This window comes from Athalia rosae, chromosome 1 (genome assembly GCF_917208135.1).
Source record: "Athalia rosae chromosome 1, iyAthRosa1.1, whole genome shotgun sequence".
Classification (NCBI taxonomy): Eukaryota; Metazoa; Arthropoda; class Insecta; order Hymenoptera; family Athaliidae; genus Athalia; species Athalia rosae.
Genome location: NC_064026.1, coordinates 30,152,196 through 30,167,756, shown reverse-complemented (window position 1 = coordinate 30,167,756; position 15,561 = coordinate 30,152,196). Strand labels below are relative to the sequence as shown.

The 15,561-nt window shown below is 50.0% G+C and overlaps 1 protein-coding gene across 4 annotated transcripts in view; it reads right to left on the bottom strand.

The window, feature by feature from the left end:
• LOC105683809 (ras-associated and pleckstrin homology domains-containing protein 1) overlaps positions 1 to 15,561 on the bottom strand; it is a 66,077-nt gene that overhangs the window by 12,558 nt on the left and 37,958 nt on the right. For 3 of the 4 annotated variants that reach the window (XM_012396710.3, XM_048648898.1, XM_048648899.1), the window contains one exon: positions 2,097 to 2,196. In XM_012396710.3, coding sequence (XP_012252133.2) covers positions 2,097 to 2,196 — 100 coding nt within the window. Of the gene's footprint in view, positions 1 to 2,096; positions 2,197 to 4,400; positions 5,367 to 15,561 lie in introns of those variants that run through there. The other variant, XM_048648900.1, reaches the window with a different exon arrangement.

The following is a 15,561-nucleotide window of genomic DNA, read 5'->3' as shown; positions in this document are numbered from 1 at the left end:
ATAAGCCCCCGGACCAAGAGGAAGTTAGTTAACAATTATCATCCGAGTATAACGCCAGCGGGTACACGAGCCATTGCGCGTTCGCCTACCACCGTACAGCGACTTTTGTTATATCCATTGTTTGAGAGCGAAGGGAGCGAGTAGAAGAAGAAGGTTTTGCAATTCTCGAGATATTTCGTAAGTCGTCTATAGCGACGCCCCGAGGGTGAAAGCCGAGGCGACTCTCCCGCGAAACTGGGTCGTCGGCGAAGCTGCAGCCGTATGAAAAATGGGGATGAAAATTCTCTCTCGTCGTCCGCGAACCGTGGCTACGGGGGTTGGGAAACGAAGACAGGCGGGATACCCCGTGCCAACGTCGGGTTTGCCCACCGCGTCAAATGAGATGTGTATTCCGAAGAATAATTAGGTCGCTCTTTGCCGGGTTTCAGAAAGTGAGAGGAGCCTCCGTTTGCCGCGAAACGTTAACAGGGGAAGCTTCATTTTCCTTCCCCGGAATTTAACGAACAAAGACCCTATGTAACGCGACCGAGGAAAGAGCCCGGCGACTGCCCCGCGATAAACGCATCGTTCCTCGTCGCGATGCGGCCTCCGAAAGTATTCGTCAACTCGTTATAAGTTGTGCGGGGGTAATTCGGCCGGCAAGAAATAACGAGCGCAAGGGCACTTGGCGAAAATAATCATCGTTCACGGTACATTTATCCCCGAGATGAAAAATTCATTTAGATTTTCACCTGGGCGAAGATCCGGACGACGACGATCGATTCGGGATCGCGAAGGAGTTACCTTCGAAGAGATCGTGATCTTCGATGAAATACACGCCCCAGAGTACAACGGTCGCGTATGGGGATATCTCGACGACGTGATTTAAAGAGCGAATTAGAAAGCGGATCAGCTACAGCCGGCAGCTCGATTTTATTGTCTCCTTGGTAAAGTTCCTTTGTTACCGTTACACCGCGTATACCGCGTGAACCGCGATAATTCCGCGACAGAAGCTCATGATTAACGGACCAAATCGTTGAAAAATTCATACGGAAGGAGAAGTTTTTCCAAAAGTTTCGCAGCGTATTACTTTTACATCACGTCGTAAACAACGATCAATTTATTATTCCACTTATTCTTTATCTCGTCGTCGATACGGATGAACGGATATCGCGCGGTGGTAATTCACGAACAAAATTACTTTCAATTGTAACGAAAGGTTGAAACCTCTTGCGGGAATAACGACGATCAGTTTTCATATACATTCAAATCCTCCGTGCGACGACGCGGAGTAGAACGACGTAACGAATTGAGGGAGTTACGAAGGAATCGGTGAGGAGGGATGCGCGCACGGCACGTGAATATAAATACGAGACGGTACCTGGCGGAGGCTCAAAATTGTTCGGTATTAACGTAGGCGGAATAAACGTCGAGGCGGGTAAACTGCGGGGGTATTGATTGCCGAGGACTCGAGGGCCGAGGGACGTGGGCCGAAGTAGGAACTCAAAATAAAGGAGGGATGGTCAAAGCGGAAGCCGCGGGTCAAATACAATCGCCGGTACGTTTCGTTCCCGGACGCCGCTGGAACTTGCGTCCGAACGAAAAAAGGGCTCCGAGCTTTTCGATACACAAAAGAAAATGGAGTGAGGTAAAGGGAAGAACTCGCAATCGGCTTATGTATGCGAAAGGTTTTTTTTTTGAAAAGTCGATAAAAGCTCGGTAACAAAAGTCGCCCTATATGTACGTACGTTATACATATGTATACACACATGCAGCCAAATCTACGTATGTACGGGTATGCCGTGTTATTGTATCTCCCATCACTTTTTTAACGATGAGGAGTCGAGACAATTTCGACGGTAGGTAGTCTCGAATGTCCACGCATATAGGATGCCGCGAATGTGCGCGTTAAGGGAAACTTCCCATCACTGGGGTCGATTTTTTTACCCCCTTTTTATTATTGTCATATCTGTTTCCCCCCGCATCGCGGGAGACCGCGGAATGAGATAGCGATAAGTTCGGAAAATGGCGCCATTCAAAGTTCCACGACACTCGACGGTTACTCTCTCCATAACAGACGCAGCGAATGACGATTTGGAATACCACAATCGACTCACCCTCCAGATTGGCCATAGAAAATCTGTAGCTGTCGATCCTCGGGGTGTTGATGTCCGAGTTGAACGGTCTCAGCGTTGCCGAGCTGACGTTTTCCAGACCCTGAAAAATGACAAGAGAATAAAATAAAATTCTTCAATTTTCCACGATTTTTATTGTCAAGAAAAATTTATCATCAATACAGCGAGATTCATTCGCGTGGTCTCAAGTGCGCTCCGAACCCCGCAGATCTTAACGCGCGAGGAGCCCCTCGAGTAGTCAATTTGTACCGAAAGATTTCGGAATGCCGCACACTCAATTTCTGAGGGAGTACGAGGGTGGATTATTGCCGCCGCACGGCTGTGGGGACGATTTTCCCATAGCGGCGTCGCCGGCTGCCGCGAATTCGTCCGGAGGAGGTGAGTTAGTTCGGCGATATATTCTTGCAATCGAATGAACCGAGTCAATACCGATCGAATTATACGCGTATAGCGCTCGACGTATCCCCATAAATGAATGGCCCGACGAAATCCACGAGTTTTTTCGAACCCGAATACGACAACCTGTGGCATGTGTCGGGCAAGTTGTTTTTTTTTTCTTTCTTCCTTCTTTCCCTCAGATATACCGCAGTCTCGCTGTCTTGTGAATTTTTACATACATCGAAGAGGAGAATAATGGAACACGAGACGTCGAGGTGGAGCGAATTCGAATCGTCGGGAATTCTCCGAGGTCCTGCATAACGGCCGATCGGGTGTGTGAAAAAAAAAAAAAAATAAGCCCTGCGGAAGAAAACGAAGCAGAAAATGGCGACAAAGAAAAAGCGTATACAATGGGTGTGGGGGGTAGGGGGGGGTAGGGAAAGGGCAAAAAGTCCGGGGAGACCAGGATATTCCGCGGTATTCTCCGGAGATGAGCTTCCGCGTTTCCGAACTCAGTTAGCCGTGCATAACGTGATCGTCGAAGCTGACCGTAAGTACGTATAACGTAACGCGACCATAGACGTGCTCGGACGCCCTCAGACATGCGACGCGTTCAATCGCAGGCGGACGCGCCGGAGCGCGAACCCAAGCAGTTAATCGAGCAGTGTTCGGTGTTCACCGTTCATCGTTCAACTTTATCCTTTGCCTCTCGCCGCCACTTTCCTTCAGCTCTCCCGTTCTCTCTCTCTCTCCACTCTCCACCGTCCACGGACACAACCGCATCCGAGGCACACAGCAGGTAGATCGCAAGTATTCGTCCGCGGCGTTGCAACGTCCGCGTTGAGCGAATGTGTTTTAAACATTTCAATTGCAACCGCAGCTCAAATCCAAGATTTAGGATGCCGGAGTTCCTCTTGCCAGCGGCGGAGCTCGACGTCAGCTTTCACGGTTCGGCCGGCCGTATAATACTTATCTCAATTTACACAGGCGACCGAAGCTGCCGAGAGAGAGAGAGAGATATCGGCCGCGATGCGTTCGGTCAATTCGGACCTAGACAATGGAGCAGATTGTCCTTTGTGCCGGGTTCGTTCGTTCGTCCTCGGAGGCGCGGGGGACCCATTCACCCCCTTTTGTTGCTCCGCTAAAACTCTGCGATGATTCTGTGAATTACGCTCCGGAGATATACGGTACCGCCGTTCTACGACTCGTACTGCCGACACGGAAAGCTCGTCGCGAGCCCCCAAAAAATACAAACGACGGACGATACACCGCCCTTTCACTCGTGACTTTGAATAAGAGATGGATTCACTCAGCGCTCCTAGAAATCGATCGGGGAATGCCCCGGCTCCATAGGCTTCGCCTTCGCTCGCTTACCGCTACCGCGGCATCCGCGGAGTTGGCTCCTCGTCGTGCCTCCGTAGCGAAACGGAAAAAAGCTTCGATTTTTCATTTATTCGGATGGATCTCCGCCGTTGCTGTCTTGCGGGACGTTTATATCTACCTCGGTACGGAGTAGGTATCGGTCCCTCGATAAAATCAAATTAACTCCTCGATGCGAAAAAATATGGCGATACCCGCATAGCAAAGGGGAACGAAACGTTGGGATCTAATTGATTATCCGCTCGTAATCGGAATGGGTGTGCGGAAATAAAATTTTACACAAAGTGCAAACGGACGAAGGAAATTTCCATATTTGAATTTTTCACAGATTTTTGCCGAGCCAGCGGCAATCTGCCACCGCCGAGCTTAACTTATACAATCTTTGAGCCACTCGGCTCTTACGTATAACGCGCCGCGATGGGGTCGAATTTATAAATTGCTAAGCGCTAAACACGCTTTGCATAATTGAATGTGAATTTACCCTATGTACAATCCACCCACTAGCGCGAACGTACTATATGTACTCACGTTTTCGTGGGTCTTGTGGCTCTTCCATCGGAATAACTTATCCATTTGGTGGTCTACAACGACTCCGGAAGTCACCGAAAGTCAACGATGTTTTTCAAGTTCCCCTTCTATCTCATAATGCGACGTCCTCCCTTCGCGGAGATCTTAGATCAGTATACCTCGCGGTGTAGTTTCTCGAGCGAAAAAAACGCTAAATGATGCGTCAACGATAATAATTATTTAACGATCAGCTCTAGAATAGATTTTGATTATTTTCTTCCGCTATCCGTTCATCCGGACGGATTGTACTTCGAAATTTAATTGACGAAGGTTCCAACGATTGGGTATAACAATCGACGTTCGATAGAAATTGAAAAATCGGACGACTCCTTTTTATCGCTTAGAAATAAAAAAAAAAACACGCGTTCAACTTTAGGTGAGCAACTTTTCGATCGGCGTCTCAACTGCGTGTAACTGCAGTCGATCGTCGGCGTACGCCTCGCGACGGTTCGCGTATCATTTTCCAGTTTTCCTCGACGATTTCACCTCGATATCGGTAATTAATAGCGTCCGACGCTCCGCAACCAACAATTTACGACTCGATCCTGTTCCGATCTCATTTTACCGAGTGCCGCGATTCGCACCTCGGACACTCGTCGAATCGCTGCTCTATAATGCGACACACTCGATCACATCGGTCGTCGCCCCGACCGCCGTAGCAAACCAATCTTCGGACTCAAATCTCCATCCGTACGAAGTGATCTTTCGAAGTCTCGGTGAGCCGGGACGCGGTATCCCCGCTGTCCGGCGACCGCACTCGTGATATCCAGAGGAAATTAAACTCGAGCTTCCGACTGACCGTCGGCTCTCCCTCGCATACCGATTGAAACTTATTATCGGATCGGATCGGAGCGTAGAGGAAGTACGTTTCGTACTCCCCGTTTAGGTGCGACCAGCTAGCCCGTCGGAGAAGCAGGCGACACTGGAGCTTAGGTGAGCCTCGAGGATGCAGCGTGGAGCAAGCAGCACACCCACACACGAGGGGATACGGACGCACTGCCGCACGCCTACGCACACTACGAGGTACAACCTACAACCTCGCCGGCTCCGAGGAGCGACGAACAGGGCGCATGTGCCGCTATCGATTCCTCTCTCTACTGCCGGAGGACTGGCGAGCGAACGGGAACTCTCGTCCTCGCGCGACACGGTGAACCACCGCCGTCCGTACACCGGCGGATTCTATATCGCGATCCGCCGTGCGGCAAGCGAAGAATGCCCCCGGTCAACCGGGTCAACCCGACCGAGGTTGTGCATGGATTCCGGAAACCGAGGAGACTGCGGCTGTACCCACCGAGATTCTCGGTGGGGGGGGGGTGGGGGGGTATCGAAAGAAAGTGGATTACGTGCACGACGTTCTCTGCACCGGTTCCGGGAGTCAATGGCACTTCCCCGCGGAGCTGAGGACTCCCTTCGTCCTATTCCGCGGATATGGAATACGCACGTAGTATTTTGCATTTTATTGCGTCACCGGCTTCACGCGACGATTCCTGCGGGGCGCAACCAACCCCCGCTTTCGAGTGTCTCCAGCCTGAGATTACTCGCGAAGGGAGCTCTGGCTGTGTCAACAAGTTGCACCGCTATTGAGAGAAATAAGTGCCCACTTTTTCACCGTTCATTGGGCCTCGAAACGCTAATTTCGACCCTCGACCAGACCTCCGCGCAGTTTCAAAGATTTATCCCTAATTCGTTGGGTATATAGACAGCGCCAGCGAACCCGGTGGATCGTAATCTCACCTGCGGATCCGATTCGTATTTTTCCAACTAGGAGTAATTCGCCCACCTCCCACGATACCCAAATTACGATTCTACGACGAATATGGATATCAGCCGATTTTCCATCCCGTTCAGGTGAAGTTCATTTAGATGCAAATTGTTTTTCGCGGTTGCGAACGAGGTACGTAGCTAGCCGGGTTATCTAGCAGCCACGTCACCCGTCTACGCGAATCTCATTTATCGCCCGTGCCACTGTAGGCTACGTACCTGCGTAACCTTTCGCGGCGTGTTTATCCGAGGCCTGCGTATTCGCTGGGCGAAACGAGGTCCGAAGTTCTACGCACGTCGGTGTCGGTGGGACAGAGGGACCCCCCCCCCCCCTGAAATGCCACCGAGAGAACGGGGACACGATCGAACTTCGCGTCCCGGGCAGAGAGGAACCCTTGGCGCCGCATAAACTCAAGGTCGCCACTCCGTCATCCGGACCTTCGCGAGTTGTAGGGCCCGCAGATGCCGAGGAATTCGTGCGCGAACTGGAATTCGTCGAATCCAATTATATTCGTCTCTTCGCCGATCCGCGAACACGCATCCGATGCGTGGTAGGGTTTCCTATCCACATCTCGCAACGCCAGGATCACGCTCTATGATCCGGAACGCGCGTTTCTCGCGTTCAAACCACCGGACGCCCCGATAAGATCGAAATCGTGGTGCGGCAGGGGGCGTCCACCTTCGGCGTGGGTACGTACCTCGCGTATTTATCGCCGTACACCCTCTCGACTTTTCGCACGAGGTACAAACTGAGCGTGTACGCGAGGTGCGGTTCGATGCTCGAGACTCGCTTGTCCTCGCACGATCCGATCGTCGGATATTATTCCTCCCAAAAGTCCTCGGATACCTCGAGTGCTTCCCCAACAAATTGGCTGGAACGCCCGCCTGCCTGCCTGAATCACGTTGTACGAGATATGATCGACGGCAAATTGTGAATTTCGTGACCTCTATACGCCGCGAAAGCCTCTGCGGAGGATTTATCGCCGGCGCCGCGGAGCCGTCGGATCAGAGAGAATGCGCCGGAATTCGACGATGTGATCCGTTTTGACCCGAAATCGTGAAATTCCGACAATCCGAAGTAATAACCGGATGGATGGATCTGTTGAAAAAAGTTTTCCAATTTCTTCGGGGAGAGGAGCTCTACTCCAGTTTTTCGAGAGGACGGAGAATCGAGTGGTTCCGTGAATTTCTCGAAGGTCTTCGCGCTCCGCCCACCCCCTTCCGGAAAACTCGGAGCGTCTCGATATTTTCTATCGAAAAACTTCGACCGGTTCGTTAATTTTAAAACACGCGAGTACACGACTCGAAGTGTCCGCGAATCAGCCGCTACCTCGCAGGAAGTGACTAACGATCGGAGACTCGAATTTGGCGGGGCGCACCTCTCTTCTTTAGGTGGAGATCGAAAGGAAGGATGACGACCGTTTTGACTGGCGGACAGCCAATTACTTGTGTGGTGTTTACGGTTTAATTTCATTTTTCCATCCGCTGATTAGAAATTCGATGTACGAAATCAGCGTTGCGTCTGGCAGTGAGCCATCGGCTGTCTTTTTCACGAGGGCTACGGTATCGATAAAACTTTCTCGCGTACATCGGGTTATACCACGGTCGGAACGGATAAATCGAATCTCCAACGATACACAAATGAGACCGACCACTTTTGCCCGCGATCAAATGCACTCCACCCCGAGATATTGAATTTTCAGGAACGGTCGAGCTATAAATAGAGAGGATCGTTACAAAAAAGCTCGCGAGTTGCCGAAAGCACGAAGATACTTCTTGAAGCGATTTGTCGTTTCCACTACCCGTTGCCCGTCAATTGTAGTCCACTCCTGCACTCCTTTCGTGCAAACCGAGGTCCAAACTATTCGAGTAAAATATCCCATATCTCAAAGGTGTCCAATAATTTGGACGGAAAATTAATCGAGCGAAATATTTGCCGAAATTTCGCATACTTTATCTTTCGGTCTGGAAGACGATGAGCGTGTATTATAATTAATTGAACGCGATTTACGCGAGATTTGAAAAAAAAAAAAAAAAAAATTCTTCATCGCGTCGTTTACACTTGTGCGAGGCCGGTTTCTCTCCGACCGCTGAGATGATGATTGAGAGGAAAAGGGGGGCTAATAACGGTCGTTCGGTAAAACTCTGGTTAACAACGAAATGACCGAATAGAAGAGCTAAGTATCGGCGCACCGATAATAATTATAGAGCGGTGAAAAAAAGAATAGACCGTTTTTCACAGCCTACGTGTAGCTATGGGTATTATATCCTTCGGATAAGTGGACCTTCGCAGCTACGAATGAAACAAACAACGGATATCGGTATATCCCGATAAATTAAAGCGTTTGTTTAGATTCTTTCACCACATATAGAATAAAAAAAAAAACCCTCGACACCCAGCAGAGTAACTTCGACCGTTTTTCCGATTTCTTTCGACTTCTGAGAATTTCATTCGTTTTCGGATGAGTCCGGTACCTGCGTTGTTTCTAATTTTCGACCGCAGCCACGCTAAAATATTAATAAGCCGGGAGTACAGCTGCAGCCTGCTTCCGGTTGTTGGTTCAACCGGGCACGTACGAGTACAATTCTCCCTTCATCGCTCATACCGCCCAACCTTTTCACCCTTCGTTCCCTTCTACATCTCAATCATATAATTGTAGTCACGGTGAAGCGCAGGTGTCCGTGTAGACTCTCCAACATCGTTGCTCTCTAACCCTTTTCATTTCACTCTTCCGGGCGAGCTTCGATTCTTTTATGTTCTGGTCGCGTGCGCTGCCTTGTCGGTACATCGAAAAGGATCCGAGCGATGCAGGAGGCGTTGAGATTTTTGACGGCTTAATCGCAAACTACCGTAATCAACCGGAATTGTCCGTTGGAAAGATTCGGAGAACGCCGTTGGAAAAGTGATGAATAATTCATAGAGAGAAGATATCGGCGTCGAACGTACGGTAGTCGATACCGAGGATTAGTAAACGAGCGATGTTCGACGCGTAGAACGGAGAGTGCGAGTCGTCGCGTCAAGTTTGACGTATTTTCTTTGCTACGGGGTAGCGCGGAGCTGCGCGAGACAGGTTTCTATTTTTGAGCGAATACGCGTCGGCCGGTGTGCGAGGGTTTCACCTATCATCTCTGATCTCGAGTGGGAGGAAGCGGATGGAAAAAGAACTCGGATTCTCCGAACGCGATGATTCGGGGAAAGTTTTCCGTTCAATCGAACGCCGAACCCGATATCAATGAACGGCGAAGGGGGCGAAAATACGTCGCCGCGAACTTCGACCGTCGTTGTGCGTATATCCCACGTTTTCTCCTTTGGATTGAAAAAAAAAAAAAAAAGACGACGCTGATCACGTCGCCTCTATATTTACACGGAGTTCCACCTCCGAAACTCGTCCCCACGGTGCATAATACTGTCGGCACCGAAGAGATATTTTTGGCAGCGTGATTCAAGTGCAGAGTCTTGTACCATTCAGACTCGAGCCACCGAACGCGGAGAGGCGCCTCACTTTTATTTTTCCTTCTTCTTTCCTTCCCCCCCTTTCGCCTCGCTACTTCTCTCTTTTGAAACAGAGGTGAATTTCTCAACTTGTATAAAAATATGCGAGGGGTGAAACGGAAGTTAAATTCCTGCAAGCGTACATCACACGGTTCGGAGTCACGGCCGATATTGGGGTTAAATGAAACTCCGGCGTTCCGATAACGTCCCGGCATTAGAGGAATGAGAACTGCTTTTGTGCACGGGGAGATGCCGATAACGAATCTCGGAGAAATCCGACCGTTATCGCCGAGTATTTTTCTCCGATTAATTCGTACGGTGATTCATCGCATCCGAGGACACGCGCGAGGCACTGACCCCATTGTAGCGGCGGAGTTACCGAATCCTTTGCTCGGTAACGCCGGTCCAACGATATTTCGACAAAAGAGCGGGTCATCCGAAATTCCATAGAACGAAAACCCCGGCCCGATTCCGAGACGTTATAAAAAAGGTCCATTATCACGAGCGCGGCTTCGAGAATATCTCTCTCCTGAACGTTTCCAAGGATTTTCGAGTGAAACTTATCCCCACAATGGGGAGGACAACCTCCTCGGGCCGAGAGGGTCGCCGTGTAATAAAAAGATTGACGAAATAACGCCGAGTGAGTCGTCAGTGATAGCCGTCCGGAGCCAAATGGCCACCCGATGCATAGTCGACCAACAAAGCCTTGTTAACGAAAGTGCGGGTGGCCACCTCAGACGACGACCCGGCTCTCCGATTAGACCCTCGTGCCGCGGTAGACCTCCGAGATCTACCTGCTTTTTTTTACCCCCTCAAACCGAAATAACACCCGTAAATAAACACGGCTATAGTGGAAATAATGATGGTGGAAATAAAAAAGCGTGAAATAGGTGTCGCCGGCGCGAGCCCTGCGGAGCCACGGAAATATCAACGTCCTTAAAGAAATTGACAAACTCCCGAAAAACGAGATCAAAACTCTGACGAAGCAGAGATTGACAGTCCTCGGTGTTCCTCGGTACGAATGCTGCGAAGAAAAATAAAATTGTTATTTGGAAGAAATTGAAACTTCTTCGTTGAAATTCCGTGAAACACGACGGTGTACCCCGCGACTGAAAATACCTCCGCGTTTTTCCACTTCTGGGTATAACTCAATTGACCGTGCTCGACTCCTTTGGCGTCGGAGAATGAACTTTGAAAAGTCTTCCACCGGTTTATTATGCGTTACGGCAAGCCACGTGGATACGCATAATTCGCACACTCGTCGGGGAAGAGACTCAGCCGCTCGATCTCATCGGCCGCGAGTCTCTCTACCCACCGCAGGCGGAATAAATGCCTCGGGACAGCTGTTTTTTGACCCTTCTTCCACCTTGACGTCGTCGTAGACCGTAACTTTTTTACTCCCGACTTCTTCTACACCTCGCGAATTGTTAGTGCGGCTCGATACAAGATCGATCAAACGTTTCTCTCCGCATTGAGCATCCGTGAATAAAAAAATTATGTTTCACTATGTTTCATCCCCTTTTCCATTTATCGATTTTCACATTCCACTTCCTGCATACGGAATCGGTCGACATTGAGCCGTGACAACTGATCACAAATTGATAAAGAGCATATCGATCGGTGCGGATACAGTTGGATCAAAGGGCGAGTCCCCTTCGTGGTCAGTTATGCAATAAATAATCATTTGGGCGAGCAGATGCGGCCAGTGGGGATATGAACTGTCGCGCGACATCTGCTCTCTTGTGGGACCTAGTTGCCTGCTATACGTATAAAACTGAAGCGGACAAATGAGTATCGCGAGGCGAGGATTAGCGAAGACGATGAAAATGGCGGCAGTGCGGATAAGCGGATGGCGGAGAGGAATAAAATTTACCGAATCCAAAGAACAGCTGTGAGACATCTGCGGGTGACGCCGCGATGCTTTATTTCGATCACCGCGTCGGACGGCTTGCGCTATATTCGACCGTGCGGCGAGCTTCGCGCTGCAGAATTAGAAGATAAAAGAAAACCAAGAGAAAAATGGAAAAAAAAGAAAAGAAAAGAAAACCAAAAAAAGCACCAACTTTCGTCGACCCAGAGTCTTATTATTTTTGTAATCGCGTGCCAACGGAGAGCGCGGTGCGTCGAATAAAATTATACCAACAACGTGTAAGACTTTGGCGTAAGATGTGTCACCGAGGGCTGCACGTTGCCGGTTGATACCCGCTCGTACTAAAAATAATCACCCCAACGTCTTTTTACGTCGAGTATAAATAGCGGAGAGTGCAGAAGTTCCAAAAGCGAACGCGATAAAGTCCGGAATAAGGGCCGTCCTAGGAAGCTTTTACGGAGCGCCCGATAACCTTTCGACCGAATACAGCGGTCTCTCCTTCGCCCCGGCACGCTGTACTTTCTCTTCCGTTGATTTTTCAAAGACTGCAATAGCTGTGGACCGCAAGTTTACGTTACACCGAACGGTAGCCGGGCACCACGCGTCACTCGTATTCGTCGAAACGAATAACGATATCAACGATTCGCGTCCATCTACGCGCTTCAATCGTCACTTTATGCCCAAGCGGAGCGACTAGATCGGTGTAAATGAGATAAACGTTACTCCGAATCATTGCTCTACGATCCATTTTTCAGATGGTTTGCAGCTAGAGTTCGAAAGCGGAGAAGAGACGCCCCGGTGCAGTCGCCAGAACCTGATCGTAACGATTAAATTTTAATTTATTTTCTTCCCGTTTTTTTTCCTCGGGCTTCATCTAATTATAAGCCGGCCAGCCACGGCGACACAAATGCCCGAAAAACTGCGCTGACTCACATCGCGTGTGTACAATAATTCGTGTAGTTTGTAAACACAGGAAATGAGTATCGCGCAAAACTATGGCGATGACGCGGAGATCCGCGCGCGGGGTAGGGGGGGTTATCGACGATAGAGAAAATAGTGCAGAGGGTGGATACGACCGTGACCCCGGGGACCTTCGGAGATTCGAAATTTGGTCGACGACGAGGTTACGAATCTCCTTTATAACCTCGGAGACACTGCTACGTGCCACGTGTCGTTAGAGGACCTCGGGAATTTTAATTAACCGGGTGGAATCGAACGCTATCGGGACCCCATCGCGTACCCTCGTCACTCCGATCAAAAGAAAGCAAAAAAAAAATTAAATATACCAAAAAAGGACAGCTTTCGATTATAATTGTCGCGTGAGATGAACCCCTCGTAAATTGGACCGATCCATACGAACTGGGATAAAACTTTCGAATACACTTTATGAGCCAAATTTGAATGCGAAGGATTTGAGAAGAAAAGAAAAAAAATCCAGCGAGTCAAAACCGCGATATTCGAAGAAAGCTCGCTGATGAAAAAGTTGACGATACGAGCGACTGACGTGAGAATCGGAAGGCTTACGGAGGATCGCAAAGTGTGCCTTGTACGAAAGAGAGGGGCGTATTCAGAGCGGAGATACAAGTGGGGTGCGCGGGTGTCCATCAACGAGCGTGCAGAACTTTTATTCTCTCCCTCGCTTTGAGAGGGCAGTTGTGGCGGATTAACGCCTGGAGAAAAAAAAAGGAGGACTCCGTAGTTTCAGGGGTGCGTACAGCGGGAGGGAGAGCGAAATTGCGACTGAATTACATATTGCGTTAGGATGAGCTGAACGCGAAGAAAAAAGAGCAGCTCGTAGAGAGGGGGGGGGGGGGGGGGGGGGGTCGGTTACAGCAAAGTTCGATGCAGCGAAAGCCGTGATTCGCGAAGCGTGCTTTTTTTTTCTCACAAACTATTTCCAGTATTTTTTTCATCCGAGTATGAAAAAGCAGCGCGTCCGCGACCCGACGTCGCTGAGAATTATCTCCGCACTACGTATAATCAAGCAGATATCATTAGCGCGCTGCAGCGGGGAATGGTAATTGTTTAACCGCAAAACGTCGTTGCAAAAAAAAGGTGCGACGTCACTGCGGCATTCCGAAACGAGCGGTTCAATTACCCCCGCGGTAATTTGAAACATACGCGGGTCTGCTGGATCCGCGCGATCCGTTGCCCCGCTAATCGTACCCCTTCGAGCGTCGAATCGAACAGGCGAATCGTATCGAGGTGATTCCAGCTGGACGATGAGTCGACCGAGGTGGAAAAGCGCGGAGTAGCTGCGAGAAGACGAATAGACGAAAGAGGGAGAAAAATAATTAATGGACGGCGATCTCGCCCCAATTTACCGGCGAGATTTCCGCCCGCTACCGCGTACAACGGCGTTTAAGCTTTCGTGGTTCGTGTCGGTCGCCCATTTTCCGAGTTACACCCACGGCGAGTCTCGGGTCGGACTCTCTTGATTAATAGCATTCCGAGGCACACGGCGCCCTAATCAGGAGAGTCGAGGGCCCGTGAGGCCCCGTGTAACTCGAGGGGCCTTAAAGGAACGAGCGGCACAACCGCCTAGCTTCGTGGTCCTCTTTTCTATTCGTATTCATCTTCCCGTTCCTCTCTCTTTCGCCGCGTCTACGAGATGTTCGTACCCACGCACCGCGGACGTCGCCTCGGTATGGAGGTCGGTACACGCGTCCGTAGGGACACACTATGAAAATACAAATACGAGGGACATGAGGCCATCGGGAATCGGGACGGTGAATTACAAGGCGAGGAGGAGGCGTCGCGTCGTGACGGCAACGATATCGAACCTTCCAGACGTCGTTCTAAAAATACACCGAGCTACGGCGTGCCGCCGATGTAGTCGGGCCCTTCCAACTCCAGGGCCCTACTCGCTGTATATATATATATATACATATATATACACATATATAAAACGATGCCGATAAAAGGCTGTAGAACGCGTTTACATCGTGACCGCGGGCAGGCGTCGAGAGAGAACGAGGGAAACCGATAAATTCGTGATTTATTTTCTACCGATCCCGCCGCGGTGGCGCGAGGACGGGCATTCGTTTTCTTTCGTTTCGGTTGCCGAATTGTTTTAGAAGACGAGCGGCAATTACACTACTGGAAAATAGCGGGGGTTCGACGAGAAAAAAAAAAAAAAGAGAGAGCTGGGAGAATTACATACACCGTTATATATTTAAAGCTCGCGGTTACTTCGAGATGCGCTTTTTTCGCCGCTGATGCATCCGTGCAACAACGAACGTTCCACTTCTCGTTGTTTATCGTTCACTATCCCGCGGCGTAGTTCTCGCTCCTCCCTTAAACCGCGTAACGGGCGATTCGTACGATCTCCACACCGTGCAGGCGAACGAAAGCGGCAAGCCGAGGTGCGAGATGAACGTATATAGAGAAACGATACGGACGGATGTATAATACCGAGTTTTTAGAAAAATAGGCGGCAATATCTCGTCCTCTCCACCTCTCGCCGTTCGCCGCAACGCTCGTTTGTTATTTAGAAGGCATTTCACGGTTCGCCCGCGGAAGACATCCATCCGCTCCTATGCCTTCGTACGTGCGCGCCTCGGCACATATTCGTGTATACCGATGGAAAGAAAGACGCCCGTAGGTCTGCCCCGCGCGCCCTGCTCACCCTTGTACGCGTCCCACGTTGATCTTTTCCAAAGTTATAAGTTATAACGATTACTGAGGATCCGCGGGCTCCCCGAAAACCGCGCGTGGCAATCTCATTTTTCCATCGTTCCCTTTACTCTCGTTATTCGCCGGTGGTAGGCTGCGAACCGGTGGCGCAAACCTACGACTCACCAGATGTGATTCTACTCACCGCCGAACACAGCGATGGTGAAAAAAAGAAATGGTAAAAAATATATGTACGTAAAAATAATGAGAGTAATTTGTCCGCCACCCGCGCTCTTATACTCGCGCAACTCGCACAGGCCACCACCTCGCGTTACTCCCCGGTGTAATCCACCAACGCCGGTTGAGTAATTTCGTTGTGAGAA